Source organism: Rhineura floridana, chromosome 14, assembly GCF_030035675.1.
Source record: "Rhineura floridana isolate rRhiFlo1 chromosome 14, rRhiFlo1.hap2, whole genome shotgun sequence".
In the NCBI taxonomy this organism is placed as follows: Eukaryota; Metazoa; Chordata; class Lepidosauria; order Squamata; family Rhineuridae; genus Rhineura; species Rhineura floridana.
In genome coordinates, this window is record NC_084493.1 from 26,402,897 (window position 1) to 26,429,422 (window position 26,526).

General features: G+C 42.2%; 1 protein-coding gene across 1 annotated transcript; it reads right to left on the reverse strand.

The window, feature by feature from the left end:
* On the reverse strand, nucleotides 1-25,882 carry CHRNB4 (cholinergic receptor nicotinic beta 4 subunit). The gene is made up of 6 exons (XM_061594888.1): nucleotides 25,652-25,882; nucleotides 16,335-16,480; nucleotides 14,842-14,886; nucleotides 8,459-8,568; nucleotides 5,889-6,864; nucleotides 1-625 (listed from the first exon to the last, which is right to left on the reverse strand). Exons 1-6 carry the CDS (start codon nucleotides 25,794-25,796, stop codon nucleotides 485-487), a joined length of 1,563 nt encoding a protein of 520 aa, XP_061450872.1. The 5' UTR covers nucleotides 25,797-25,882; the 3' UTR covers nucleotides 1-484.
* Between the last annotated feature and the right edge of the window lie 644 nt (nucleotides 25,883-26,526).

Here is a 26,526-nt window from a genome sequence, read left to right on the forward strand (position 1 = left end):
AAAGATGTAGCATTGAAGACAAGTATTTTGTTGAAAAAAATACAAGTAAATGAAACAGCTGAACAACTTAAAGGATACATAATGAGGTGTTCCCTCATAGATGGAATTCTCACGTCCTGGAGGTCTACCAGAGCCCTAGACTGATCATATTTTGGAAGCCATGAAAGACAAGAATCTGTCTGGGCAGCATATGATGAATGAGGTTAAACAGATGATTCATTATTGGTTTTGATGTTTTTCATTATTGGTTTTGATGTTTTTCATCAACACCTCACTTGTCATGGGTATTCAGGTTTGGGTGGGAAGAGAGATATAAGCCCATCTTAAAGAAGTTAATTGAATCCAATAGTGATATTGTATGTTTTCCCCCCAGTAAAAAAAATCTGTGCAAATGAGTGGACTTTGAAATTATACTTGTGGAACTCAAAGCGGAGTCTAGCCCAGACAGTGAGAGAAGCAATTGCTGGTCTCGGATTCCGCCAGCTTAAGGGCTCATGCCAGTTGAGTGGTTTTGAAACAGTGGCTGCAGGAACAAGCCAACAGTCCCCAGAACGCAAACGAAGACAAATATCCAGAGAAACAGCCTGTCCACTACCATGGCAACATATTTCCAGTCTTCAATGACCTAGAAGAAATAAAGCAATTAAATAATTTAATGAAGCAAGCGCATAAACTTCTCTCCCTCTCCTGCCTCCACTATAGCTTTCATGATTGCTCCTTTGTTCCATGGCATTTGTTGAATTTACATTTTATTATTTAATTCTCAGAAATTTTAAAGGCCACCTAAGAAATGATGCAGGAATCAGTCTGAGGCTTCAAAGCATATGAAGATCAGAAAGTAACATTGCCTAATCCAGTGTTCTTCAACCTTGGGTCCCCAAATGTTGTTGGACTACAACTCCCATTGTCCTTGACTATTGGCTAAATTGGCAGGGGTATATGAGAGTTGTAGTGCAACAATATCTGGGAACACAGGGTTGAAAAACACTGGCCTAATCTATATGCTACAACCATTTTGGTTTACCAGGGACAGCCCATCAGCCCCAGGCAGATGGCCAATGGTCAGATATGACAGGAGTCATAGTCCAGCAACATCTGGAGGGCACTAGGTTAGCCTAGATGGTCTTTTGGCCTATTCCAACAAGGCTCTTCTATCATCTTTATGGAACTGTCCCTGCTCTATTGTCTCCCCTGTGTTAAATGTTGGGTTGTAAGCTCCTTAGGGCAGGGTTATTGTATTTTGAAAAGCCCATTGATGGTGCTATATGCATAACATCTCCCTCTAATAGTGAAATCAGGTGGTGGGCACCAACAGAAATGGAATCACATTTGGGCCATGGAGAATTGAGAGATAGCTGTGTGCTCAGGTGAGCCCTGACGTTTTCAGAAGTTCAAAAAAATATACATGTATTCTAAAAAAAAAAACTAAAGGAGCAAACAAACACACCAAAAACAAGCCAATGAGGATTGAGTAAGCTCAGTAGCCATGGAACATTGAGTATCAACTGGAAAAGAAAACAGGAAAACCTGGGGCAGGGAAGCAGAATGTCTTACTAGAGTTTCTTACACCTTCTACAGTCTCCTCCAGATGTTACTGGACCACAATATCCATCATCCAGTCTGCATCTGTGTTGGAATTGCTTTTTAATATGTTTTTAATTTTTTTTAACAATATGTTTTAACCTTTTTTTAAGATGTCTTGAAAGCTTTAAAAATGTTTTTAAAGACGTTTTGTTTAAATGTATTTTAAAGTCTGTCTTTACGACGTTTTAAAGTGTTTTTAGTGCTTTTGTTTAGTCTCCTGCTCCCCTGGTGCATTCACTATAGCTGCCCAATTGCCCTGCTTTTTAAATTTTATAGAAATATCTGTGGTCTATAGGTACGTTCTTAAACCACAAGGGTTTTTGCCTATTAGTGAATTTCTTTGCTTTTTAATCCGGGAGGTAAGAAATAAGATCCTGTGTAAGCTTGCTGAGAATGGATTGATCATTTGCATGGTTATTGAGTTCAGTGGGATTTACTCCCCTGCAATCATGCTTACGATAGGTGAAACTGACCACAGTGGATGGGGAGGAAGGGAGGAGGAGGAGGGAGGGGAGGAAGGGCAGAGGGGAGGAGGGGGATGGGAGCAGGAAAGAAGGGGAGGGGAGAAGGACAGATTTGATAATTTGCATGTTTATTGAGTTCAGTGGGATTTACTCCCGTGCAATCATGAGGAAGAAGAAAGAGGGGAGGGGAGGAGGAAGGTAGAGGAGGGGGAACGGGGGGAAAGCCAGGTCTGATCATGTACATGCTTACTGTCAGCTCTGCACTGAGACAGCAGTGCCGGTGGGGGCTGGAAATTCCTGGGTAGTTATCAGGGCGGGAAAGTCCTTAGCTGGCAGCCTGGTCGTAAATCTGCCAGGCTAACGTGGATGAAGCATGATAAGGGCAAGACCCGTCCTAAGCTTACGTGCCAAGCCAGAAGTCCAGAAGCGAGGTCAGTAGAGGTCCGGGTTCAATTGCCAAGGGGTCAGTCCAAGATAAGATTCAGGGAAACTAGAAACCCACGAAGCCACGCCTGACGTTGTAGTCAGCAACAAGCTGAAGCCAAGGCTTGACTTTTAAGGAGCAGATTTGTCAGCAGGTGTGAGCCCTCAGCGTTTTGGCCTTAAGTGGACAGGCCTGCCCCTCTTCTGCCTGACCTTCTGTTGTCTACGTTGTGCAGGGGAGTATCCTGTTCACTGTCTGCGTCTGGCTGAAGGGTTCAGCTGTGTCTGGGGTGCTCTGCAGCTGATGGGGAGAAGGAGCTGGGTTCTCAGGAGTTTCCTCCGTTTCTCCTTCTGGGTCTGCTGCTTCTGGGTCTGCTGCTGTTACTCCCGAGTCATCCTTGTCTGATGAGTCCTCTGACGGGGCCATGACACTTATTGAGTTCAATGGGATTTACTTCTATGTAATCATTGTTAGGATAAGTAAAACTGACCATGGGGAAGGAGCAGAGGGAGGGTAGAGGAGAGGGAAGGAGAAAGGGAGGGGAGAAGGGAGTGGAAGGGGGGGAGTGGAAGGAGGGGATTGGAGGGGGAGGAGCAAAGGAAGGGGCAGGCGAGGGCAGGTTTGATAATTTGCATGCTTATTGAGTTCAATGGCATTTACTCCCGTGCAATCATGCTTAACATACGTAAAACTGACCATGGGGAGGGGGAAGGAGGGGATTGGAGGGGAAGGAAGGGGCAAGAGGGAGGAGATAGGAAGGAGGAGAAGGGAGGGTGGGTTTGATCAGTTGCATACTTTTTGAGTTCAATGGGATTTATTTCTGTGCAATCATGTTTGAAAATGGAAATGGACTGCCTTCAAGTCGATCCCAACTTATGGTGACCCTATGAATAGGGTTTTCATGGTAAACAGTATTCAGAGGTGGTTTTACCATTGCCTTCCTCTGAGGCTGAGAGGCAGTGACTGGCCCAAGGTCACCCAGTGAACTTCATGGCTGTGTGGGGATTTGAACCCTGTTCTCCCAGGTTGTAGTCCAACACTGACCCAGGGGAGGGGCAGGGAGGGTAGGAGGATGGGGAGGGGAGGAGATTGTGTGGGTGGGCACTGGGTAGAGGGGAAGTCCCTTTCCTTTCCAAAAGGAAAACATTGTAAACAGTATCTTTGCTTTTCAGGGTTTCCCCCACCTTTTTATTCTACAGCAGGCACATGTATCCTCCCACCCAAATTTAAACCAAAGCTGTCCGTGGCCATATCCACACCAGACCTTTATTTCACTTTGGACTGTCATGCCTTCTCCCAAAGAATCCTGGGAAGTGTAGATAGTGAAGGGTGCTGAGAGTTTCTAGGAGACACCCCCTCACAGACCTTCAGTTAGAGCAGCTGACTGTTAAACCAGTCTGGCCACTGGAGCTCTCTCAGGGGAATAGCAGTCTCCTCTCAGCACTCTTCACAAACTACACTTCCCAGGATTCTTTGGGGGAAGCCATGACTGCCTAAGGTGATAAAGGTCTGGTGTCGGTGTGGCCTTCTGATTAGGCAAGCCAAACAGCTGTGAGTCTGGCTTTTAGAACATTGACAGTTGGTTCTTACTGAGCATGCCCAACACTATCATTCAGTTCAATGCAAAATTTCTTAAATTAAAAATCAGCCAAGCATTTTTTTTAACTTTTAAACTGCAGAAGATGAAGGTCAGAGTATGGGGCAAGGTCAGAAATAGGATTACAGGTACTCTGTGAACATGGCTGATTTTTAATGAATTTCAACAGATTATGAGAACTCTGAGAGAAAAAAGTCCAAAAGGGCTCTGGGTTTTTTCTCTCTCTCTTTAGACTTTGAACTCTTGATTCTTTCTGACTGTTTTGTTTATCACCATGAAAATTGAGAGGGTTGCTAAGCAAGCATTTCTGAGTTCAGGACTATAAGTTTTGTAAAGTTTTGTTTTCGAATGAACTTATACGAAGCATCAGAATAGGAAGGGGGGTATTTTCAATTTCACATTGCTGAATGTGAAAAATCCACACTGGCTATAGTATACAGCCACTCTCATGGCTGTATAATGATGACTAGCAGCCATTAACAGCTTTATTCTGAATTTGCCAAAATCCCTTTTGAGGCCATTCAAGTTGGTGGCCATCACTACATCATCTGGTAACCCATTCCATAGTTTAACTGTGCACTTTGTGAAGTACTTCCTTTTGTCTGTCCTGAATCTTCCAATATTCAGCTTCACTGAATGGCCCAGGGTTCTAGTATTATGAGGGAGAAAAACTTACTGCTATCGACACCATGCATATTCTTATACACCTCTATCATGTCCCCCCACCCCCACCCATAGGGGAGTTGCTTCTGCCCTTTCATCATTTTGGCTACCCACTTTTTAGCCTGTTCCAGGTCTACCTTGTGGAGGTGTGGCAACCAGAACTGTGCACAGTATTCCAAGTGAGGTCTGACCATACATTTGTTTAATGGTGTTATGATAATGGTGGTTTTATTTTTGATTCCTTTCCTAATGATTCCTGGCATGAAGATTACCTTTTTTCACAGCTGCATTAGCAATAAAATGGCCCCTCTAAACTGTTTTTTGGGGGAAGGGGATGTATTTTGCAACATGTCATTGATGCAATAATAGTGCACTGGGGTGGGTTTATACGACCATCCATCCATAATTCTACTTTATTACTTGGGCAGTCCTTCCCCAAAGTTATCACATTATTACTGTCTGGAGGGCACTAGGGATTTGCTAGAATTCTGCCCAATTCAGATTTGGCACCAAATTTTCCATCAACTTGCTTTTTCTCTATTATTGCAGATTGGATTTTTCTGCAGCGATTTTCTGTGGCTATTTTTGAAGATGAATTTTTTTAAAAAATATCCACCTCTAAAATATCAATGTTAAGAATGATAATTTTATCAATATTTCCTTCAATTTATTGATATTTCCTTTCAAAATATTGATATTCATATCAATTTGTTTTGCAAGGAAAGAACCAGATTGGTAAAACCACCAGCTAGTGGACAAAGAATGGACTCTAATCAATACCGGCCTGTTGAGTTGACGGAATGCTTTCGAACTGGCACTAACCAAAGGATCCCATCCCTAGCTATAATGCAAAAAAGTAGGACAAAAATAACCTGAAACATTTGTGGGATGAAAAGTTACAGGATTTCAGCAGAAACCTATGGGACATACACCAACTGAAAATGAAACAGTAATCCCCCTGTTTGGAGGTGCAAACAGTATTGAAAACAGGATTGCATATAACTGCACCCAATACCAACATGAGCACAAATAATCATGAATACACAATAAAAAGGACAACTGACGGAGCCCCAACAAGTGGCTGACATTTCCAGAAAGGAAAGTGGAACTCTGTGGGACTGTAGATGGAAATAAAAAGGTTTCTTGTGCTACTTGCATTCTCATTGATGTCCTCACTTCTCATGTGGTCTGCTATGAAACTGACTCTGTCAATAGCTTCTTGGACTTCGAGGGGAAACTTTGCTGATGATCGTAGCCTAATGTCTTGATGGCTGCCGACATGATCAGGATTTTCTGCCAGTTTCAGGTCATATTTTTTGGTGGTGGCTGTCTTCACAAAGCAAGTTGAGGAGCCCTTGTACAGGTCTGATTGATTGCTACAAAAACTGTCCTCTTTATTCTTCTTACAGTTGCACAGCCGTTGCCTCACAGAGTTATTCTCTGGGAGCTTCATGAACAGGAAGTTTGGCAGTCTCTTGAGGAAGACCACCTTCACCCATGATGGCATTGCATGAGTGCTTGGAGATCTGTGATGGACATTCAGCACGCAGACACTAGTAACAATTGAGAATGTCACCAATACCATTGTAAACATCAGATACTTTCCAATCAATGGAACATCGAGAGAAGTTGGGGGGACAATTTTGGAAATTAGGAGCAAGAACACAGTCAAAGCAAGCAAGACAGAAATGCATAATGTCATCTTTTCTCCACAGTCCGACGGCAGGTAGAACACCAGGATGGCCAAGGATGTTATGAGCACGCAAGGTATGATGAGGTTGATGGTGTAAAAAAGAGGCTTCCTCTTAATGATAAAGTCGTATGTCACATCTACATAGTTTGGGTCCAAGGGGTTCTCAGTTCGTCGCCCTGGGAGCGCCACAATGTCCCATTCACCACTGGGTTTAAAGTCGTCCATGCTGGCTGAGCCAGTTTTAAGAATCATGTCAATTTCAGTGTGATCGTAAGTCCATGACCGGAACTTTAATGTGCAGTTTTGTTGGTCAAAGGGGAAATGCTTCACTTCAATTTTGCAGGCGCTCTTGTAGATGGCAGGAGGCAACCATAATATGCTCCCGTTATTCTTCACAATCACATTTGTATACACAGAGACTTCATACGTGCCATCAGCACTGAAGGAATCAAGAAAAGAGAAACACAGCTGGAGAAAAGGTGGGGGACTCACAGGTTTCAAAGCACTGTGACCTGATCTACAACTAATTCTGACAATATTTTCTTGGGGCTTTGAGATAATGAAAGGACCCATAACTCTTGGGTGTTCCTGCTAATCCAAATTCAGTACCAATAGCATGATCTCCTATCCCTACATAATGAGGGCAGCCTTGATACAAAGGACCAACTTTGCAGGGATTAAATGGGGTAGGGAACCTTTGTGGCCTGGTGGGCCAGATCCTTATTGGTCTCCACTCCCGTGGGCCAATATTGGGCAGGACAACCCACCTGTCGCCCCTTGTGCAGCACTTCCAATACACCTGACAGCCAGCTGGGTGTCAAGCACATGAGAACCACAGTGCACAGGGCTTTGCCAGCCCTTCCCAAGTGCCAAGCATAGGACTGTCAAAGCTGCTTTCTGTAGGGATCGGCTGGGTGACTGTGCAGCTGCTCCAGCAGACTTGGTTATTGCCCATCACTTGATGGGCAGTGATGTCAGCCCTGCTTTCAGTCTTATTTGCAGCCCTGCATCAAAAATTGCTGCACGGTGAGGGCAAAACCTTAGGGAGCTTGGTTGTGCAATTGACCCAGCCATGTCTCTACCTGGCTCATATCTGACATCAGGTGTGGAGCAGGGGGGCATGGTTTAAGGAAAACAGCCTTGTGGGCCAAATTTTGGGATGTGCCCTAACTCAGTGGTAGAACATCTGCCTTGCATGCAGAAGGTCCCAAGTTTATCCCCAGGTAGGACTGGGAGTCCATAGAGGAAGGCAATGGTAAACCACCTCTGAATACCGCTTACCATGAAAACCCTATTCATAGGGTCACCAGAAGTCGGAATCGACTTGAAAGCAGTCCATTAGGGCTGGAAGAAACTCTTGTCTGAAACCCTGGAGGGTCAATGTCAGTCAGTACTGGCAGTAGACAGTACTGAACTAGATGGATTAATGGTCTGACTGGGATAAGTCAGCTTCCTATGTTCCTGTGTTCCTAAATTGGGATCCATACTGAGCCAAATTTGGCCTGTGGACCAGAGTTTTCCTACAAAGGAGGAGGAGGAGGAGGTTTGCCAAACAGGGCTAAGCTGAAATGTGGCCATACATAGAGCAGTTTTTTTTGCCCCCACCGTTTAATAATTTTTGATGCAGGGCTGCAAATAAGACTGCAAATGTTTGTGACACAGTTGCCTTCCTGACCCTCATTTGGAACTGAGACAATAGATTCCTGCCCTTACTCTCTGTTGGCTTTCTTGATAAAGCCATGTAACCAATCGGATCTACGACCTCACAACACAAGCTCAGAATGAAGGCAGTGCTTCCTGTGCAGGGGCACCATGGTGTAGAGAAGGGAGCATGAATCCTTTGTTCCCAATATAGTCTTGATCACAATTGCTGTGGGAGGAGGGTTCACACTTTCTCTTCACAATGGGAAAAAGGGTCCCTTTGGAACCAACTATTTTTTATTTTTTATTTTTTTTAAGAATCATGTCTGGTCCTAAGGTAGACCTTTAATACATGCAGCTCAGTTGCACAAGGTGAAAAGGGACAAACTTACTTATTGTACAGTACAATGTCCGGTAGCCAGACTTTCTTAGCTGGTATTCTTAGCTTATTGATGCCTTCATACTGAGAAGGTTCCCAAGCTAAGCGGTAGTCAGTCCATTCCTAGAAGTGGTAAACAACCAACATTTTGAGTTGTTTCTGTTTGCACATCAGATTTGCACAGCATGGCTATTGTTGTTGTACAAAATACTAAAATACAATCTGAATGAACCCCACCCCCACAATTAGATTAAAAGTCACTCCCCCCAATACACATATTGGTGAAGGTGCTTTGTACATTCATCTAGATCAGTGGTCCCCTTGGACCACTTGATAATTGCAAAAGGCCTTGGCAGACCACTTAATGATTTTTCTGCCTGTTGCAGCTATTGTAGTGTGCTGTGCTAGACGTTGTATGATTTTTAATTGTATTTTTACAGACATGCCATGGACTACCTGAACAAAAGTGGCAGGCCACTGGTGGTCTATGGACCACAGTTTTGGAACCCCTGATCTAGATTAAATAGAGAAAAATAGAGTTATCTACAATAACAGATCAGAAAGTGAGGGATGAACCTTGAAATCTGTTCCAAAATGCAGCAGATAATAATCCATTTATTTCCTGTAAATCTGTAATCATGTGATTCATTTGATTTTTCACAGTGCATCCCCATACAAAGGTAAGCTCTTGTGAGTTGAATGGGACTCACTCCCAGATAAACAGGTTTAGGATTTCAGCCTTTAAAAGTAAACAAACTGGGCATCGTAGCAATGTTACACATTCTCAGATACCAATACGAGAGTACAGACTTGCATATTATGTCGGAATTTCTCTCTATTGAGATGTGTAGCAAAGTTGCGAAGCGCTGCGGAACGGAGAGTATTGAGTGAGGTGTGTGTGTGTGTTTGAATCTTTGCTAAGATTCTACCTTCCCTGCAAATTAGTCAGACAGAGACTTTAAGCTTTAAAATAAGAAACAACTACTTTATTCTAGAAGTACATGCTTGATAGGAAAGAGTTCTATATCTAGCTTAACTGGCTATGCTGGAGCAACGAGCACTGGTCCCAGTACTCGCACTCATCCTGGTTCAGAGGAGAGACAAAGAGAAGATGTCTGCTCCCCTCTCGAGAGAAAGAGAACACCGAGAAAGGCAGGAAAGAACTGAGATCAACATTCCTTTGCTTATCAGCCTAGCAGGAAGGGAAGAGACGGCAGGATGAAAGGGATAGGTATAGCCTCAACCAGCAAGAGGTGTAGCTCTCTAGCTACCCTTATTAACCCCCATTCAGCCTCAACCCACCAAGTTGGAGTTGAACCTCATACATTCCAACACCCCTTCTCAACGAGAACTTGGTTCATTCTACAAGGTGCATCTTGCCTCGTAGTTTCTGGTGTTGGACTTTGCCCAATGGTTTGGTCAACGCATCAGCTGTCATCTCTTCTGTTGGACAGTAGGTCATTTCTAGAAGTCCTTTCTCCCTTATGTCCTTTAGGTAGTGGGACTTCACATCAATGTGCTTCATGTGAGAACTTTGCCCTTCTGATTCTGCAAGTCTTATGCAGGCTTGATTGTCCTCAAGTATTCAGATAGGCTCTGGTTCAGATATGCCCAAGTGTCCTAGAAGCTTGCGTAGCCACAGCATTTCCTTGCATGCTTCATCAGCTGATACGTACTCAGCCTCAGTAGATGAGTGTGCTACAGTCTCTTGCTTTCGACTTGTCCAGCAGATAAGTGACTCCCCATAGTAGAACAAGTTTCCACTGGTTGACTTACGAACTTTGGTGTCTCCAGTCCAGTCAGCATCAGCATATCCTAGAAGTTTAGGATCTCGAGTAGCTGATAGCTTTAGTTTTAAGTTTGCAGTGCATTTCAGATATCTTGCCACTCTCTTGACTGCTTCCCAGTCTTTTTTGTTTGGCAAGCTGGTTTTTCTGCAAAGGTATCCCACAACTGCCACCACATCTGGTCTGGTTATTGTGCTGATGTACAGGAGTTTCCCTATAGCTACAGACCTTTCATTGTCTTCCCAGTGTTGATTATTCAGGTCTGGTTTCAAGTATCCTACTTCCATTGGTGTAGGTGCTGGATGTGCATCCTTCAGTCCTAGACTCTCAAGTAGGTCTTGAATCTTTTGTTTTTGATTTAGAAGAAAGGATCCATTGTCCTCTCTTTCAATTTGTATTCCAAGGTAGTATGTGATGTCGCCTAGACATTTCACTTCAACTTCCTTGGTTAGATTATTTACTAACTCTTGCTTGTCTTGTGGATTCTCATAAGCCAATAGTAAATCATCTACATAAATCAAAATATAAGTCCATTTGTTGTTCTTGAATCTGCTATAGAGGCATTGGTCTGCTTCGCCTCTTTTATAGCCTTGTTTCAACAGCATTTGGTTCAGTTTGTTATTCCATGCTCTTGCAGTTTGTTTCAGTCCATAGATGCTCTTTTGCAGTTTGCATACTAGGGTTTCCTTTCCTTATATTTCAAAGCCTGGTGGTTGTTGCATGTAGATTTCCTCTCCTATTTCCCCATGCAAGAGCACTGTTTTTATATCCATGTGTTCTACCTGCATTTTCTTGTTAGCAGCAACACTTAGGAGAGTTCTGCTTGTTGTATGTTTGACTACAGGAGCAAAGGTTTCCTAGTAGTCTTGTCCATACCTTTGAGAGTATCCTTTGGCCACTAGTCTTGCCTTGTATCTGTCAATGTTCCCTTCAGCATCTGGCTTTTTCTTGAATACCCACTTGCAACCTACAGCTTTCCTTCCTTGAGGAAGCTTGGTAAGTGTCCATGTTTTGTTCTTGTGTAGAGCTTCCAGCTCTTCCTTGGCTGCCTGCCTCCACCTCTCAGCTTCAGCTTTGGGTAAGGCTTCAATATCTTTCCAGGTCTCAGGCTCTGGAAGTTCATCAGCTCTTGCAAGGTAGGACAGTTCTCAGTGGAGGTACACCTCTGTTGGTGCGGTTAGAGCGTCTTGGTACAGGACTCTCTGCTGCCCCTTCTGGCTGTGCAGGTTCCCCTTCTTGCTCTGATTCCTCACTGTCCTCCAGTGCTGGCATTTTGCTGTAATCTGTAGTGCTGTATGGTATTTCTACTTTATCTTCTTCACTGTTGTGGTCTTGGAATGGTGCCCCTTCTGGTTGGAATGCACCTTGACCTTCACCAAAGTAGACAGCTCTTTGGATTTCAATCCTTTCTGTTTTGGGATTTAGGATTCTGTATCCCTTTTGCTTTGAAGAATATCCAATGAAGATTCCTTCCTTTGTAGTGTTGTCCAATTTGGTTCTCTTCTGGTGTGGAATGTGACCATACACTTTTGATCCAAACACCTTTATATGAGCCAAACTGGGTATGCGCCCATACCATAATTCGAATGGAGTCTTGTTGCCATTCACCTTTGTTGGCAAACGATTTTGTAGATAGGTGGCAGTATACACTGCCTCTCCCCAATGCTTCTGTGGGAGACTGGCATCTTCTAGCATGGATCTCACCATCTCAATTAGGGTTCTGAATTTTCTCTCCGAGACTCCGTTCTGTTCTGGGTTGTGGGGTACAGTGGTTTGATGCTCAATCCCATTTTCAAGCAGAAACTGCTGGGTAGCATGTGACATGTACTCTCCCCCATTGTCAGAACGTAGAATCTGTGGTTTTCTCTGAAATTTAGTGGTCACCATTGCCACATATTCTTTGAGTTTCTGAAGCATTTGCCCCTTCTCCTTCAACATATAGATTATAGTGAATCTTGAATAATCATCAATAAAGCTGACAATATATCTATTTCTGCCAGTTGAAGTGATTGGCATTTCACAAATGTCGCTGTGAATCAACTCTAGGGGGCGCTTAGTCTTCCTTTCACTCTGCTCAGGAAAACTGGGTCGGGTCCCTTTAGCTTTTTCTTGGCAGGGTTCAACTTTCATTACTCTTACTAAATTATTATTTTGAAGGGTTTTTATGTCTTTATGTCTCTATGCCCTAATCTCCGATGCCATAAGTGTAAACAAGACTTGTTACAGCATTCTTTCACAACATTAGCTTGTGGACTTTCCTGATCCACTCCATCCATGCCTTTTCGCTTGGTAGCTGTGCATAACATTTCACCATCTCTAGAAATTATGCAAGAATCTTGTTCAAATAGCACTTTGCATCCATTATTTGTCACTTCACTAACAGACACTAGGTTGTTTGAGATCCCTGGGGTCCAGAGCGCATTCCTGAGATAAATTTCCTCAGTGCCGCTTGGAGTCTGGCAAAACAACTTAGCATCTCCCTGCACCTTTATGGGCAGGACTCTCGAGTCAGCCATTCTAACTGTGCCTTCATATGGGGTTAAAAATCTTCAAACAATTTTTTTTCTTTTATTAGATGAGCACTTGCTCCTGAATCAATATAGAATGTATTTTTATTGTAACATTTTTCAACATGGGTTACTTGAAAGCCTTTTGCATTTTTCCTTTGTGTCCCTTTAAATCCTTATCTTCGTCCTTCAGACCTCTCTCTCTTATCACACCGCTCTTTAAGGTGTTTTTCTGAATTGCATAGATAGCAATGCTTGGCTTTCACACCTTTGGATTCCCTTTGTTCCTGAAATCTGCATCTGACTGGCTGTCGGCTGGCAGCCTCTTTGCTAGCTTCTTTACTTAGGAAAGAGGAGAGCTGTCCTTTTTCCGTAGCTGCTTTCTGAGAGAACAGCTCTCTCAATTCAGAAATAATCACGTTTAGAGTTTTGTTTTGTTGTTGCATTATAAGTACAAAAGTTTGCATATATTTTGGAAGAGAATCCAGGAATAAAGCTACCTGTACATTTTGGTCCAGCTGCGTTCCCGCCTCTTCTATTCCTTGGATTAACACCATAAATTTAGTAAGATGTTCCTCAAAAGAATCATCCTTCATTTGCAAGTTAATAAGGCTTCTTAACATTGCAATCAGATGTCCCTGGATTTTCAGATTATGATGGGATTCAAGAGTTTTCCACATCTCTCTGGCATTTTTAGAATTCATAATCAGAGGAATCTGAGCATTACTCACAAATTTAGTGATGAGGTCTTGTACCGTTACATCCTTCTCAGTCCAAATTCTTTGTTCCTCCCGAGAAGCACCTTCTCCTGGTTCCGATGCTTCTAATTACTTCTAACAGCTTCTGTTGTTTCAGATGTTTCTTCATGCAAAATTTCCACAGTTTCCATCCTCTGGGTTCCAGTCTGTTGAGACCTAGCCACTCCGTCATGCTGGCCATCCTGAAGTAAAAGCCTCAACTCTTCACTGACTAAAACTCTGAAGGTTTCTATTTTAGCTTCCTTGATTCAAACACAATAGCTCCTTTAATTGCTCAAATCTCCATTTGCATGGCTGGGCCCACAACCTGTCGGAATTTCTCTCTATTGAGATGTGTAGCAAAATTGCGAAGCACTGCGGAACGGAGAGTATTGAGCTAGCTGTGTGTGTGTGTGTTTGAATCTTTGCTAAGATTCTACCTTCCCTGCAAATTAGTCAGACAGAGACTTTAAGCTTTAAAATAAGAAACAACTACTTGATTCTAGAAGTACATGCTTGATAGGAAAGAGTTCTATATCTAGCTTAACTGGCTATGCTGGAGCAACGAGCACTGGTCCCAGTACTCGCCCTCATCCTGGTTGAGAGGAGAGACAAAGAGAAGATGTCTGCTCCCCTCTTGAGAGAAAGAGAACACCGAGAAAGGCGGGAAAGAACTGAGATCAACATTCCTTTGCTTATCAGCCTAGCAGGAAGGGAAGAGACGGCAGGATGAAAGGGATAGGTATAGCCTCAACCAGCAAGAGGTCTAACTCTCTAGCTACCCTTTTTAACCCCCATGCAGCCTCAACCCACCAAGTTGGAGTTGAACCTCATACATTCCAACATATTAATTATGTCCTTGTGAGGTGGGAGAAGTGAAAACAATTAAACATGTGCTGTTATATTGCTCCTTTTATCATGATCTCCGACTTATTTTTATTACCCCGTTACAGAAAATTCCTGGTAGATCTGGCAAATGTTACCCATGGTATCTTCATGACAGATCAGAATTCCCAGATTACAGCTGTGGTGGCTAGTTTTTGTGCAGCTGCCATTGCCTGTCATATATTCATGATAAAACAACTTTTAATATTTTACCAAGACTTTTACATCAGGGGCTGAATACTTCTATATTACACTATATTATACTGTATTTTATATTGCAGTATATTGTACTGGATTTTACATTGCCGCCCTGGGCTCCTACTGGGAGGAAGGGCGGGATATAAATCTAATAAATAAATAAATGTTATATTGTTCTGGATTGTAAGTATTATATTTTACATAAGCTTGCCAAAGGCCAAAATAAATCTTTCTGTATATTAACAAAGGAGAAATTATGTATCCATGGGAGGGGATGGTTACCTGATTGAGCCAGACATTGGTCGTCATGATCTGTTCGCGTTCATTCTGAAAAAAGAGAAAGAGACAGAAAATCTATGAAGTGAACAAAAATACCCTAACTGGATCCATTCATTAGATTTGCAAGAATACCTTCTCCTCTTTCAGCAGTCCTAATCTTAGAAAGAGATTCAGTAGGGCCCTTGGGCACCAGCCTGCCTGGGCCCATGACACCGTAGCCCCCCCATACAGGTGGTGCAGGGCTAATTAGCCCACAGGGTTAATCGACTGATTAATCTTGGTTGATGGCAGGCACGTGCACACAGCGCACATGTCATTCACAGGAACTGGAGAGGTAGGTGGGGTGTGCATGAAGGCTTACTGCTGGGAGGAAGGGTGGGATATAAATCAAATAATAAATAAATATTTTATTTAAACCAGTGGTTCCCAAACTTTTCTTCCCACCGACCACTTGAAAACTGCTGCTGCTGATTGTTGTAGCAATTGTAATGCACTGTGCAAATAGGGAGCCAGAAGAGCAAACAGTCTCTCATGTATTATGGATTTTTGAGGAGATGTTTATTGAGCCCTTTTGTGGGAGCCATAGGAGGTTCTAGTGGGCACACTGGTACATGTAGATGCCATATTGGCAACGCCTGGTTTCAACTGTGCATGTGTTGTACATCAGGTGTTACTGATAGAATTCATACTTCACCTTCAACATAAACACTCTCAAGGTAACTTACCATAAAAGCAGCAAAATATAAAACCAAACCATGGTCCTCCAGGTGTTAGACTCCAGCTACCATCAGCCCCAGCCAGCATGGCCAATGGTCAGGGATGATGGGATTTGTAGTCCAGCAACATCTGGAGGGCCACAGGCTCCCCAGCCCAGCACTATGAAGAGGCATTCATCATTATTTGCAGTGCTATTTATCTGTTATCAAGTAAATTAGCTACAGATGGCATTGGTTTCAAATCCCCTGTCATACACTGATTCAAAACCTTTTAAATGAAGTTGTGGAACTTCCTGGGGTGAAAATGTGTTGGATTGAAAGAAGCCACAATGTTAACGTCTGAGCAGTTTTTGAGTAATGCTGAATGAACCTACAGGGTAACTGTAAACAAGGAAATCTGCAGCTGATTTGTAGATAAAAGTCGCCTGCCCAGAAGCCCAAAGATAATAGACTAAATAGGTCTGTGTTGTTCCTTATAAATCCTCTTAACGACATTCAATTTTCTAGGCCTTGTTTGGTTCCACTTGTCCCCTCATTATATTTATTTCTATAAAATGAAATTAGTGCTCTCAATCTGACCATTTGACCTGTGTTTCCTAGATTACATGGAAGAAATCTTTGGATTGCACAGTTATTGTGGCAGATGCTTTTGCAGATGGGAGAATCCACATAATCAAATGCACAAATCTTAAGTTTATGTTAAATAAGTTTATATTCCTGAATTTCTTTATGGTTTAAATTCTCTTAGGAAAGAAGGATGGAAGGGTTATTCAGACTCACCACGTTGATAAGCTGTGCCAGGCTAACCTGCAGTTCTATAACTACCAACTGTGAGGAGTTGAAGGCTGGGCGGATTAAGTTATTATAGCGTGAACTATTCAGGAGGTGGTTCATCAACCTCTCCTCAGCATCAGCCGTGTCACTTCCTGTAGAACAAGAAACAAACAACAGGATCACAAGATGGTGGCATGGTTCTGTTATTGCTATTCTTTGACGTTGGGAGAGGGAAAACACATAAATGTGTGAAGAAGGACGTGGAACATTACGTCCGCTCCTGTCCCACTTGTATGAGAGCTCAACATGCCATGGGGAAGCCGTCGGGATTGTTGGAACCCGTTCCTACTCCGCCAGGACCATGGCAGATGGTTACTATGGACTTTATTACAGATCTTCCACCTTCTCAGGGGAAAACCACAGTTTTATTAGTAGTTGATGCCTTCTCAAAAATGGTCCACTTCATTCCATGCGTTGGGCTCCCAAACGCCCAAGACACCGCCAAGTTGTACGTTCAAAATGTGCACCAGCTGCATGGGCTGCCAGACAGCCTAGTTTCCCACCGAGGAACTCAATTTACCGTGCATTTTTGGCAAGCTTTGTGGAAGTTGCTACAAAGTGAATTAAGACTGTCATCTGCTCATCATCCCCAGACGGATGGCCAAACTGAGAGGGTGAATACGATTTTAGAACAGTATTTACGTTGTTACGTTGGCTATCAGCAGGACAATTAGATGTCATACCTGCATTTAGCAGAATTTGCCTATAATAATGCTATGCATTCGCACACGCAACAGACACCCCAGAGATCATGCCAACTCCTCCCTTGCCAAGCAGTTCCCAGGACGCTTTCAGTGTGACACCCCCTCCTGACCTTGAGCCTGCAGCCCAAGAACAGGTGTCTTCCGATGAGCCACTGGAAACATGCCCCCCTTCGCCTCGCACAAGCTGCCGCGAAAAACGGACAGGGCAGAGACAGGACTTGCGAAGGAGTCAGAGATTATGATCGAAAACTTTCCCTACGTTTTGCAAGCAGTTTTCCCTAATATAATAAATTTGTGTATGTTATTTTAACATATATATTCAGTTTTATACACATTTTCCCCAATATATGCATTTTTCTACACATTGTTTTGGTTGGAGAACTGCATCACAATGTAAATTTCAAAGTATGCTGTGTTCTAGTTTGTGTATTGGTATGAGAAGTGCAAATTGGGTAGTTGCTCATTAAAATTTTAATTAAAATTTCCCCTGCCTCTCCCGTTCCCATCTTGAGGTGCCTGCCATGATTCAAAATGTAGATTGTGTAAGTTCCTTGCCGTAGGGACCTGCCCTCTTGTACTTCGTAAAGTAGTGTGCACATAGATGGTGTCACAATCAGCATAATTGAAATTGATTTTTGCGCCTGTGGGTCTGGCCCCATATGTCCTAATGGATGCCTTCCAATCTAAGTGGAAGAAGATGATTGATACTAAAATATTAAGTCTTGGGTTCTCCTTGTCCGAGATTCTTAAATTGGGCTATGTAAAAGCTGAAGAGAGTATCCTTCAACGGATTTGAGATGTAGATCTACAAGGCCACTTATTATTAATCAAAAAATGTAGGTACAATCCAAGTCTGTTTATATCGGCTACATATTTAAACACACTGACTGTATTTAAATACCGAAGAGCATTTACATGGGCTAGATTTAATGTCCTGCTGGGCAGATACAAAAAAATACCCTATAAGGAGAGACTTTGCCCATGTGGTGGAGGAACAGTAGAATTGGTAGAACATGTGTTACTACACTGCCCTTTCTATCAAGACCTCAGACTTCATTTAATTACTCCAATACTACCAACTCTTCCTGGTAGAAATGAAGCCTATTATGTAAATTATCTTTTGTCTGATCAGACCCCGCAGATAACAACTAAGGTTGCTAGTTTTTGTTATGCTGCTACTCAACATAGAAAATCTAAGACAACTGTTCGCTAGACATAATCCTAGTTTAGGTTTTATTGAAGTTTTAAATGCAAAATTGTCTAACCATTTTTACTGTATTTGAATAATTTTATTGATTTATATGTGTACTTTTTGGTCCATGACTGCAATAAATATTATTGATTGATTGATTGAATCAGCATAATCAACCTAAAATGCTGAATGGTCAGTTCATTGCCACTTCTAACTTTCTGGCCAGGCTTAGTTACAGTGGGAACAAAATCAAATCTAGCTGCTCTGATCTTCCATTCAAATGGGAAATAAAAAAGGTAAAGGTGTCCCCGCACTTATAGTGTGAGTCGTTTCCGACTCTGAGGGTGACGTCTTGCGACGTTTACTAGACAGACCGTATATATGGGGTGGGATTGCTAGTTCCGTCCCCTGCCTTTCTTTACCCACCCCCCCAGCATATGTCAGGTACTCATTTTACCGACCACAAATGGATGGAAGGCTGAGTGGACCTCGACCCCTTTTACCGGAGATTTGACTTCCTCCTTTTGTTGGAATCAAACTCTGGCCATGAGCAGAGCTTCGGCTGCGTTACCACTGCTTACCACTCTGCGCCATGGGAAATAGGCAGTGATATATTGTAGGTATAGAGATATCCATTAATCTCTTGGCAAATTGCAGTCTGTAGCAAGAAATAGGGTTATTTACAGTAGTAATCTGAAGCTGCGTAATAATCCCTCTGCTGTGCCTAGGAGTCGAAAGGATGAGTCTCCTTGCCAATTTTTTGGAAAGGCTGCCAAGTTTTTGAAACCTGACGGAGGGTGAACAGAAAAACTTTGTTTTGTGGTGTGCTGTTTGTTTTTAATGATTTTACTCTGCAATCTTTACTTACCTGGAATTTTTTTTAAAAGAACTTGTAAAAGTAATGTTGAGCTTATGGAAAGGCAGTCTTTCAAATGTGATAGGTAGACAGACAGACAGACAGATATCAGGCCTAGAGTCATCTGGGATGAACAGATCAGTCTGTCTGTGTCAATTTGAGTGTGTTCTTTCATAAACTCCTTCAATCCCATTAATCTGTGAAGGTTGTTTTCTAAATGCCATACAAAAAGTAACATTTAAATATGTATTAATTTTATTTATTTATTTTATTTATTATTAAATTTGTTAGTCGCCCATCTGGCTGGTTGTCCAGCCACTCTGGGCGACGTACAAGATAAAACAGTACATAAACAGTTAAAATTTTTAAAAAACAGTAAAAACTAATCCTTTCCAAAAGCCTGCCTAAAAAACCAGGTCTTCAGGGTCCGGTGGAAGCTCATTATAGACGGGGCATGGCGTAGATCATTTGGGAGAAAATTCCATAGGGTGGGGGCTATTATTGAGAAGGCCCTCTCTCAAGTCCTCACCAGTCTAGCTGTTTGACTGGTGGGATCCAGAGAAGGTCTTCTGAGGCTGATCTTGTTGAGCGGCATCCCTGTCGATGCTGGAGGCGCTCCTTCAGATAAGCTGGGCCACAACCGTATAGGATTTTAAAGGTTAAGACCAACACCTTGAATTGGGCTCGGTACACCACCGGTAACCAATGCAACTCCTTCAGCACAGGAGTGATGTGATCTCTATGGCGGCTGCCTGCAATCAGACGCACCTCTGCATTCTGTACCAGCTGTAACTTCTGAACCATTTTCAAGGGTAACCCCACATAGAGCGCATTACAGTAGTCTAGGCGAGTGGTGCTCAGGGCATGCACCATTAATATACTTATTTTATCATTAAATATACATTTTATCACAAAATACATATTTAAATGTACACTTCATCATTAAATAAAGATCTAAATGTGGACCTCATCTCAATGAACACATTTCTAAATGTATTTTATCCCAAAATAAGTATCTCTCCTGGATTTTGGCAAAGACCTTGAGCAGAGAACTATATCACAAAATTTGGAGACATGCTCCAATCTGTGTATTAGCCTAAATTTCACTTTAAATGCAGACCAAACTAAATCTCTATTACTAGTATCAGCACTTGGTATTGATGGGGCAAATGTTGGGGGGCACCAGGGCTGACACCTTCATCTTTTTATATATGTTTAAAGGGTTGGGGGGCATTCTCTGAAGAAAAGTGTCAAGCAAAGGGGTTATTGCAGTTTCTGCCATCTTTATTACCCAGAATGCATCTGGGGCCAGTACACTGAGTTATCCGTATTCTGATTTGATAGGGGTGGGGTCTGGATGGCTGTGGACCATACCTCTCTCCAGTCCTCCATCCATTTTGTAGGCACCTGGTGGCTAGGCCACTGGGTCATTTTCCTGATTCTTAAGATGCTTTAAAGCATGCTTTTAAAGTTTTTTTCTGGTGTTTTATTGATTCATTTGGTATTGTAGGTTGTGTGTGCGTGCGTGCGTGTGTGTGTGTGTGTGTGTGTGAGAGAGAGAGGGAGAGAGAGTTTGCTTTTTTTTGTAAACCACTTACACACTGCTCAGGTATTAAGCTGTATATAAACATTAAATAAATCCATACATTGCCACATTTCTGTATCAGATTGCAGTTTTGTTTTTAAACATCCTTGCAGAAATTCACCAATGTTTTAGTGCCCCTTTCTCCTAGCATACACATTTTGCAACCCATCTCCCCTAATGTAAGGTATTTGTGTATGTTATTTTATTTATTAAATTTATGTCCCGACTTTCCTCCCAGAAGGAGCCCAGGATGGCAAACAAAAACACTAAAAACAATTTGAAACATCTTTTTAAAAATCAACTTTAAAACATATTAAAACAAAACTGTTAGATCGTGTCTCCCTCTATGAACCTATCCGGACTCTAAGATCATCTGATGAGACCTTACTCACTATTCCATCTTTTCCACAAGTTCTTCTTGCGAAAACACAGAATAGGGCTTTTTCGCTGGCTGCCCCCAGATTGTGGAACTCCCTCCACAGTGAGGTTCGTTTGGCCCCTTCGCTTTTGTCTTTTCGTGCCCAGGTGAAGACTGTTTTATTTAGATGAGCTTTTAATTGAAATTGATAAATATTTTTTATTCTTTCTTGATTTTTAGTCATTTTAAATGTCTTAATCTGTATGATTACTGTTTTAATTGTTTATGGTTCTTAATTGTAAGCCGTCCTGAGTTCTACGGAAGTAGGGCAAGGTTTAAATATTATAAATAAATAAATAAATAAATCTTTAAAAACATCTAAAAAAGCATTTCCAGCACAGACTGGGATAAAAATTCTACTTAAAAGGCTTGTTGAAAGAGGAAGGTCTTCAGTAGGCACCAAAAAGACAGAGATGGTGTTGTTAAAGGGAGGGAATTCCAAAGTGCTGGTGTTGTTGAGAAAATACAGAGTGTGTTATAATGTATAATAGAAATAGAGTACAGCCACATTGAAGGTCAAAAGACCTCAGGGAACTGATTACAATGTACTGAGTTAAGGATAAAGAAACTAGCTGGAAGTTCTGGTTTATCTTGTGTATGCAGATGTAATGGGCAAATAGCCAAACGGTGGCACATCTTGTCTGTTGTTTTCTTTGTTACAACTGCTTGAGCGGTGTAATTTTCCTTGGGCACATAACATTGTTGAGATAAAGTATATAAGGAAGGCCTGCTTTGTAAAATGCAGGCAGCTCACTTTACGCATGAGCGGTGAGTGTGTCTCTATTCTGCAGAATAATAAATTTGAATTGAACCCTCGACTGACTGGCTAACTTCTCCTTGGTGGTAATTCAGAGACAACCTACCAGGGAAACAAACAGCATTTTTGCAACAGTGTCACAATAATGCGTGCTTTATTTTCACTTACGCATTTTGATGATTTGGGAATTGGGCACAGCCCTGCTGGCCCCCTTGCCAGCATCACTCCATCAGTGCACAGCAGATTCAACTTCCCATTCTGCCCACTAAATGGGCAGCCAGGCAGGAAGTGCTGGCAGTGGGATCCCTACTGGAGGCATCCTGCAGAAAGCCCTGAAACAGTATGTTATACTGACTCAGGCCATTCAGTACTGATGACATGGACTAGCATTGGCTCTCCAGGATTCCAGGCAATAGTCTTTTTCAGAGATTGAATATTGGACTTCTGCATGCAAAGCATGTGCCCTACCACTGAACTACAGCCCTTCCCCCTTTCAAAAAAAGTATATTTTGACATTGTTCTTTTCAATTCACTAATGAATGCACAGCATACCTAGGGCAGATCCACACTATGCATTTAAAGCACATTCAACATGCATTTGAAGAACATGAATCCCATCACAGAATCATGGGGACTGTAGTTTGTTAAAGGTGGTGAGTGTAGTGGCACCTACCCTTTAGAATTCTCTCTCCATAAATATTAGACAGACACCATCTCTGTTATCTTTTCGGTGATTACTGAAGACCCTCTTTCAACAAGCCTTTTAAGTAGAGACCTTATCCCAGTTTGCATCTGTGTTGGAATTGCTTTTTAATGTGTTTTTAAAGCTTTTTTAAAATAAAAATGTGTTTTTAAAGATGTTTTGTTTTAATATCTTTTTAAGGATGTTTTGTTTCAATATATTTAAAGTCTATTTTTATGATGTTTTAGAGTGTTTTTAGTGCTTTTGTTTGCCACCCTGGCCTCCTACTGGAAGAAAGGATGGGATATAAATCTAATCTAATCTAATCTAATTAATTAATTAATTAGATAAATAAATAAACAAATAAGCAAGCAAACAAACCTTGCTTTGCTTAGTTAAACTGACAAGCCTGTGTTTGCTTTGCTATGGATAAACCAACAAGCCTGTGGCTTTGCTTTGCTGAGGTGAATGTGACCAGCCTGTATGTTTGCTTGTATTAAAGGGATCTCTTGCTTTCTTCCAGGGCCGTGGGGGGGAGGGGGGAGGATCCAATACCTTTCTGGAGAAGGGGATTGGGTGGCCACTGGGCAGAGGAAAAGCCACTTTTCTTTCCTAAAGGAAAACATTGTTAACAATATCATTATTTTTGAGGAGGGGAAAAATATTGGAACGCTAAAACGAAAGGATAGTGGGAAAAGAACCCAAAACAGAACCACCTGCCAGTTTGGCAGAATGGAATCAAAAGGAGGCACACACAAGAAGATCCCATCCCAAGTAGCTAGATGGTTTCATTCCTTCACAGCCTCTGAATAGAAAGTTCCACCATGGAAGAATAACCTATGACATACACCCAGATATACATACAAGTCAGCAAAATAAGACTGAGGTGGTAGAGCAACATCTTGCAAGAAAATGTGTGTAACAAAAGCTTGGTGGGAATAATAGGTTTGGGAGATGGATTTGGAGTTCAGAAGAAGCAAGGGGAGGGGTGCTTAACCCTGTCCCTGCCCACCTCATCTGTTCCAAATGCTTCTCCACTTGCTTAGTCCTTTCTCCCCCACCTTTTTCACTGTTAAAATACCCCATCCACTTAATCCTTTCCCTGCTCACTTCTTTTCTGCTCCAAATGAAACCCTAGCTCCTTAACCCTCTCCCTACACATTTCTTCTTTGTTTCAAATTTACTGCCAGCTGCTTACCCCTCTCCCTGTCCCTTCTGCATTCTAAATGCCCAATTTCTCTCTACTCCAGATGTACCACCATCCACTTACACTCTCCCCACTCACCTCTCCTCTAAATTCACAAATCCATTTAAGCTCCATATGGGAAAATCAACAGGCTCTTTATGAACTATCCATTGTATATCCCACTTTCAAACTATTTCCTCCCCATTTTGTTGCGAATAGGAATGTGCCACTAGATGTCAGCAGCAGGTTGGCTTGGAATGTATATATTTTAAAATCAGAGCCTCTGTGATGTCCAAAATTCATATTGTTCCTTAAATCAGTGTTAAGGTCCAGTCCCTTTTTATTAAATTAAATACTAGACACACCATATACCATAAGCAAAATAACCAGATTTTACCGACTGTCATCTTTTTCACAGGCTAGCAACTTTTCATTTGACCAATAACATTGGATGCTATCCAAGCATCCAATGACAATTAGAAAAAAAAATAGCTATACATTTTTAAAGTCAATTGATACATAACAAAATGACACATTTCTCCTGCAGCTGGTTTAATTCTGCTGTGGTTTCAGTTCCACAGATGACATCTAATAATCCAACCAGTCACTAGACTCGGATAGCTATTCTCCAGCTACAGCACTCGATCACTTTAAAATAGGATTGATTTCATTGTTGTGAAGTTGGCAACTAAATTTACAGGCTCTGCAATACTGCAGAACTCAATGAAACTCATTTTGTTCACACAATCTGATCATTTATACCATCAGAATTCCTCTTTGGAACAACTGAGTCTCCCTTGCTAGCCCTTGTATAATTCCAGTATCTCTCTCTGCAATGTTAGCAAAGAACAGGAAGAAAATGTAAATTTTAGGATGCCTCTACTTCTTAAATGATTGAATGTCATTGTTATTCCTTCTCAGAACATTTTATAGAACATGATTTATTCATGGTGCCTAAACAACTTCCATACTCGACTGCACTCTAGCAATGTTTTACCAATACAGTGTCTGAGACAAGGAAATTTGAATGGATCCTCCCTTTAAAAATCTGTCTTGTCTTAAAAAAAAAGAATTAGACGACAGAGAAATAGTCATTTAGGTCAAAAGTTGGCATCCCCCTCACTTCCCCATCTCACCTTGGCCTTATCTCTCTCCCCCTCCATGCATAAATTCAGTAACTGAAGTACAACTTGGATAATGAAATGATAAAAGACAGAAAGGAATGCCTGTCTTTCCAAAAGGACAGCAAGGTCCGCAGCCTAGCTAAGTCAGAGAATTTGAATTTAAGCCAATTTTGCTCCCTTAGAATTGACCAGAAGAAGGTTGTAGACTGGGTCATCAAACAACATTGCTAAAATAATACTGTATTAAGCACTCCACATTAGGATTCGAGGAACACAGCAGAGGACCATCTATGTTTGAATTTTCACATCCATGTGTTTATTTTAACCATTTTTGTTAAAAGATCAGTTGCACCTAGCTTGTCCAAATGAAAGAGCTGCAAGACCTAATGAGTCTTGCTTCTGTGATTCTCCTAAAGTGACTGAAAACCCAATACTGTAGACACACTTCAGAGTTAACATCCCCTCTTCACTTATCCCCTAATGCTCAATGGATGGGCATGTATTTGCTGTTCAACTCTGGCCCTGACTTGTTTAAGGTACATGCTCTTCCTGCTCCCATCGAAAACAATATTGTATAAATGGTGCTTTAACTTCCAGGCATTTCTTATTCTTCTTTCCTTACAAAGAAACAATCCTGCTTGAACGTTAGAGAATCTCTCTCTTTTTTTAAGAGTCACTTTTCTTGTTCAAAGGATCACTTCAAAGCTACTGCAAAAACAAAAGAAAACAAAACCATATTGGAAAGACAAGGCAACTCACCGTTGATATATAAGGAAAACCCAGCAAAGAAAGAGAGCCAGCTGATGTTCCTCATGGCACTTAATAAAAAGGAGGTGAATGACTGTTCTTTGGGGGAGGAGAAGGCTGCCGAAGATGGGCTCAGCTGTCTGGGCAGGACAAGCATGGGGAATCAAAGGAAAGCAGAGCGGAGGAGGCACCCAGAGGCTGCAAGAAGAGAGACTGTAGGACCCAGCAGGTCTTCCAAACCAAGGGGAGTTTTCCTGGTGATCCCTCCCCTCTTTGCAGCTGTTTAAAGAGAAGAAAATGTGGAAGAGGCATCATGATGTGCTAATATGTGATAAAAGGGAAAGGGAGAGCCATATTGATGGGCCAGTGAGCACATCCGCCTCAGAGAAGCAAATTATCCATATGACTAGATTGCATTTAAAGAGCTACCTCATTAGCTGGATGCATTAGAGATGGGGAGGGAGAAGAAGAGGGAGGGCAGCTGTCAGAGGGGAAAGGACTGGCAAGAGAACTTTGTGCCAGAGTGTTAGCATCCAGGCAGCGCTTGCTTTTACAGGATCCTTTGGGCTGGAATTGGGAGGTTGTCAAGCACAGCTCCCAGCTTCACTGCAGAATACTTTGTGCACCAGGGCACCCTCCAATTAATCCACATCATCTACCCCGTCTGAGCTGAAAGAAAAGTTCAAGGAGTACTGTCAGTTTTGGACTCGCAGCGCAGGGGTCAAGAACTTGCTTTGCAGGCAGAAGGTCCCAGGTTCAATCCCTGGCATCTCTAGGTAGGTCTTGGGAAGGATCCTGCCTGAGACCCCTGGAGAGCTGCTCCCAGTCATCGCTGATCAGGGGTGGGGAAGCTGTGGCCCTCCAGATGTCAATGGACTCTCAGCTTT

What these genes read in the sequence shown, in the direction of transcription:
- CHRNB4 (XM_061594888.1), bottom strand. Translation starts at nt 25,796, where the DNA reads ATGCTTGTCCTGCCCAGACAGCTGAGCCCATCTTCGGCAGCCTTCTCC. An exon ending in CCAATGTCTGGCTCAATCAG is followed by an intron (nt 8,569 to 14,841) that starts GTAACCATCCCC and finishes TACCACTTCTAG; the next exon opens with GAATGGACTGACTACCGCTT. An exon ending in GACATTGTACTGTACAATAA is followed by an intron (nt 6,865 to 8,458) that starts GTAAGTTTGTCC and finishes TGATTCCTTCAG; the next exon opens with TGCTGATGGCACGTATGAAG.